This window comes from Gossypium hirsutum, chromosome D05 (assembly GCF_007990345.1).
Source record: "Gossypium hirsutum isolate 1008001.06 chromosome D05, Gossypium_hirsutum_v2.1, whole genome shotgun sequence".
NCBI lineage: Eukaryota > Viridiplantae > Streptophyta > Magnoliopsida > Malvales > Malvaceae > Gossypium > Gossypium hirsutum.
Window position 1 is genome coordinate 27,143,006 of NC_053441.1, and position 5,491 is coordinate 27,148,496.

The window sequence follows — 5,491 nt, forward strand, 5'->3', positions numbered from 1 at the left end:
AGTAAGAGACAAAACCTTCCGTGAGAGATAATACCTTTCGTTATTAAAAGATCGGGTTGGCATCCCCAAAAACGACACTTCAAAAATTTCTTTTATAAGAGTTGGTCCGCCTAAATGTATAACACCCAAAATATTTTTTTAATAATAATTCTAAGTTAAACAAAGATAGATTAGAGAATCTAGAGAAGTTGATACTTGGTAATTATTACCAAACATCTGGATAATTAGGACTCTATCTTTGTTGTTCTATAAATAGCAAGCCCCTCTCCTCCCTTTCCACATAAATAGCAATCAAATAATCCTATATACTGGGAAAAATAATGGCTAAAAAAGCAGGAAAAGGGTTTATCCTTGTATGCCTTCAACTCTTGCTCTGTTTCTCTCAAATCAATTGGATAAGAGCTAAAGGGGAGGATGGAAGTGATGATGAGATAAAAGGTATGTTTGTATTTGGGAGCTCTTTGGTGGACAATGGCAACAACAACTACCTTGAAAACTCGACGGCTAAAGCTGATTTCTTACCCTATGGGATAGACTTTCCAAAGGACCATCTGGCCGATTTACAAATGGAAAAAATGTGATCGATTTACTAGGTGAAATGCTGAAGCTTCCCTGCCTTATCCCACCCTTTTCTGACCCTTCAACAAAGGGAAGCAAAGTGGTTCATGGTGTCAACTTTGCCTCTGGTGCTTCTGGTATTTTGGATGATACTGGTTTTCTAGCGGTAAGACATATTCTGTTTTTTACTACCTTTTTCACCAAGCACCGCTTGCAGTTTTACATTCACTATATCTTCATCCTCTTGTCTGTTTTTTTCTTTAAAATAGTCTTCTCCCAAGAGTTCCTTTCTTCAATCCCAAACCCAATCTTGCAAAAAAAATTGTGCCAAGAGAATTTTTCCATATTTGTGTACATTTCAACTTGACTTTGGAATAGTTTTCTCGTTTTTTTTTTGGAAAGAAGACTTTGGGATAGTCAAATATAGACAAGGGCAAAAAAATTACACAATTAAATTATAATTTTTTGAGAAATTAAAATATAATTTTATTAATATAATTTTATCAATTTTGAAAGGATTGAATCTTGAAAACCAAAATATAATTTTGTCAACATTAACTTCCAATTTTAAGATTTTTGAGAGTAAAAAAGAATTTTCTAATTTTGGATGTACGCACACCACTACCTGCCCGTGAATTCACATTTTTTGACCAGGAAAAAGAATTGTTGATTAGAAATTTCTATATTTAAATTTTTTAAATATATATATTGACTAAATCTAAACTTGATTGATAATAATATTTTTGTTTATATTAAACATTATCGTATTTATCTTTTTATCCAAAGATTAGAGGGAGAAAATTTTAAGATATACAAATTATTCATGTTATATTTATTAAATTGTGTGATTTTACTTAAATACCTAATATGATATGAGATTTTTTTAAAGATAAGAGTAAGGGTTACTTTAGAATGAATTAATGTGAATACAAATATTTTATTACTTTAATTATGATTCACTTGAAAATACAGTATGAAGTTTTGTTTTTGGTTCTTTTATATTAATTGCCTTAGCCCTTGAGAGTTTGTGGCATGATAGCAAATAAGTTGAGGAGGAATGGAAATTGCAGGGGCAAGTGATCAGCCTAAATCAACAAATAAGGAACTTCGAGACGGTGACGTTGCCGGAAGTGAAAAACCAATTGGGGGTTAATAGAAGAGAGAATAGGAAAGCGACGAAAAAGTACATGTTCATAATGGGAACGGGAGGCAACGACTATTTATTCAACTACTTTGCGAGAAAAGGGGAGTACAATGTCAGCCTTGAAACCTTCACTGCCAATCTCACCACCTCTCTTTCCCTTCAACTCAAGGTGCATTCCTTTTTCCCTCTATTCTTCTTTTTACGCTTCTATTGGTTCTCTTTAGTTTTTTTCCATTTTTGATATCTCAAAAAAATTAAAGTAAATTAATCCCTATTAATTTCTAAAGTAAGCAACTAAAGATATTTAATCACATCATTAATATTTTTCATAATTTACATTTAGTCATGATTTAATAAAAAATCGAGAGCTAAATTTATTATTATACTAATAAAAAATCATACACAATTGACAAAAGAAATTAACGTCATGATTAATTTCCTTCATTGCTAACTTTCAAGATAGATAGAGATTAAATTGTTTCAATTTTTTAAGGAGACTAATTTGTTCAATTTCGAAATCGAGAGGAACCAGATAAATCTTTTTACCTTATTCTTTTCATATTATTTTTTAATATTTAGCAATTTAAAAAAAAATATTTATTAAATTTCTAAACAAAGACAACTTATTTTTCAATATATTTATTATAAGTATTTATATTTGTTTTCCATGCAATATATACATATAATATAAAATAAATAATAGCATACTATAACCTTTTTTTAAAAGCCCAACTTTTTTTACTTTTAACTTATTTTTCAATATTTTTGTTCAGATAACCTAAATATCACTTTTAGGTTTGGATAATTGATTTTCGGAGTGGTTTAGTTTAAATAAGTCATATTTTATTTATTAAATATATTATTTTAAGAAAATTAACTAATAATTAAATTTGAGTGTAATTACATGTAATTATAAATGTATGACATATTTGAGTAATTATTCAAATTAGTAGGTTTCATGGATTCATTTACACTCTTCAATTCTTATGGGGGTTGAGAATTGAAGTAATTCTGTGAGTAGTTACAAGTAATTACAATCAAAATCAATTACCATAGGACTTTTCAAGTATACTCGTTGGGGGCGAAACTAGAAAATTCTTTTAGGGTGGTCAAAATCATATTATAATTTTTACGATAGCAAAAATGGAATATTACATTTTAATAACCTATATCCTTATAATTTTTAAAGGATTAAATCAATTTTTTATATTTTTAGGGGAGTAAAGTGAAATTTTACCTTTACTAGTTTAAAATTTAAAAAATTTTAAAGGGCCTAAATGAAAATTTTTTCATTTTAAGGGGCGTCGAGGCCCCTGCCAACCCCCTAGTTTCGCCCCTGGCACCCGTACATGATTTAAATTTAAAAAGTTGTTTTTATACAATAATGATAGAATATTTTAATTTTTAGGACATATATTTTATATTTGTAAATGTAACTAAATGTTATATTGTATAAAAACAAGAGATATAATATTTTAATCTCATTTAAATAATCTTCAAATTTTATTAACAAGAGATAACTTCGTACATTTTGACCTACTAAATATTTATCTAGAGTATATCCTGTTTACTATTAATTAATTATATTTTGTCAAAGATCAATCAATAATGACAAAGAGTATATGTATAATGTCAGAGAGAAAATAACTCAACAAATATAAATGCTAGAGTAATTAGATTAAATTAGATATAATATTGTTATTTATTAATAGTCATATTGTCAAATACTTTCTTAAACTAACATATTACATACAATGATTTGATTTTTAAGCTTTGTTATTTGTTTAGAGAATTTTTTTTATAATTTAAATTTATGTAGTTATGTAATTACAATTTATACTCTCAAATATAACAAATATAATTAACTAAATCTGATAATTGTTGGATTATTGCAGAAGTTGTACAGATTAGGAGCAAGGAAGTTTGTATTGATGTCAATATATCCGCTTGGATGTTCTCCAATGTTGAATGCAATGCGAAAAGATGGGTGCATCGAAGTTATGAACCAGGCGGCGATTCTCTTCAACGACGGGTTGAAATCAATAATAGATGCGGCTAAATCTGACATGCCAACTTCTAATCTTGTTTTGGTCAACTCTTACAATATTGTAACTGATATCATCCAAAACCCTAGTTCCAAAGGTAAGAAAATGATAATTTAGTACGAGACTGGACCGGTTTGATTTAAAATATGATGATATGGTGTTGACAGGTTTCAAAGATGCTAACAATCCATGTTGTGAAGTGGTGCCATTGACACAATTAGCAGGCAATGGAGTTTCATGCAAGAAAGGTGGGAGGATATGTATGGACAGGAGTGCTCATGTGTTTTTTGATGGGCTTCATCCCACTGAAAAAGTGAATGTGGAAATAGCAACCAAGGCTTTCAGTTCTGATCTTAAAACCGAAGTTTATCCCATTAATGTTAATCAACTTGCCCAACTTTAAGTTACATTTCCAAGCTTCACATGTATGTATATCGTTTTCCATAACTTTCTTCTACATGTGGGGATTGTATCTTTCGACCTTAATCAAACATGAATAAAGTCAAAATAAGCTCCTCTTGAAAACTGTCCAAAAAGATGTGGGTTGGGCTGAGCTTTTTATGAAATTGTGAACAGGGTTCCTAGGAGGGTGCATACCCTACAAAATCTTTGTCCCCCTCACCCTAATGATCGACTTCCTTTCTTTCAATAGTCTTGCGAAGGTAGTTTTATATTTTTAAGTTATATCTTAATTTTCAGGGTTGAGTTCGAAGTGGGTAAAATTATATTTAAGTCAGATCAGATTGTGTTAGAATCATATTATGTTATATTGGGATTGACGCAAGCAAAAAACATCTCCTCCCACTCTGATGCCATCTTTAGATCCACACATACTGTATTATTGGGTTATTTCACATTCGAATCCTTCATCAGTTTTAACTTTTTCTGTTATAAAGTATATTTCGTTAGAAATACCTTTTGTTTCATACACCTTCAATTCCTTTTCTAACAAATTAATGTTGTAGTAATTATTACTAATACTTTCTTATTCCTTTCAAAATTCTTCTCTATATTTTCACAAATAGAAAGTACGACCATTTTTAAAATTTTATTTATCTAAATATTATAAAAACTATAATGTATTTAACATATGATTTTATATTTGTTTTGTTTAATATTATATTTAATATAGTTATTAACATGTCATTATAAATAACCTTCAAGCAAATAATCTTGAGAAATAATTCAAGAATTGATCGTAGAGACAAGTCTTTACAAATATTTATATTCTAACATGCTTGATTATGCAAAGATGTAAAGATATATTGGACAAATATGATAAAGAGTTATTGATGTCCGGACAAAATGGGCCGAGAGAGTTAAGAAAAATGTAGCTATTAACAATGAGTTGTATGATAAAGAGATGAGTTAATTTCTACACTAGATGCTCTTTATGCTAAAAGAAGTCCATCGGTTTATTAAAATCTTAAATTAGTACGACAATACATGAAATGGAAAATGATAGTAGTACTAACTACACTTAAAGTTCTAAAGCTAATGGTTTCAATTGGTAAGAACTATTAATTGCTCGTTAACGATGGATTGATACTTACATAATTCAAACAATCAATTCTTCGCCAAGTCACTTTCACCTCTCGAACTCAAATAATTAATCGAAATGCTAAAATGAAATTTCCTCTCGATCTTATTTATCCAAACCTAATCAAATCCATACATACTTGATATTTCCTCTCATCCTATTCCATCTAAAATTTCACTCCAACTTTGTCAATTTTGAGTGATA

General features: G+C 29.1%; 1 protein-coding gene across 1 annotated transcript; it reads left to right on the forward strand.

The window, feature by feature from the left end:
- Positions 1 to 271: 271 nt before the first annotated feature.
- LOC107904910 (GDSL esterase/lipase At1g29670) lies at positions 272 to 4,272 on the forward strand. Its single transcript, XM_041094526.1, is given in 5 exon segments — positions 272 to 540; positions 543 to 724; positions 1,629 to 1,871; positions 3,598 to 3,844; positions 3,915 to 4,272. Coding segments are annotated over 5 exon segments (1,128 nt in total). The 5' UTR covers positions 272 to 320; the 3' UTR covers positions 4,151 to 4,272.
- The last annotated feature ends 1,219 nt before the right edge of the window (positions 4,273 to 5,491 follow it).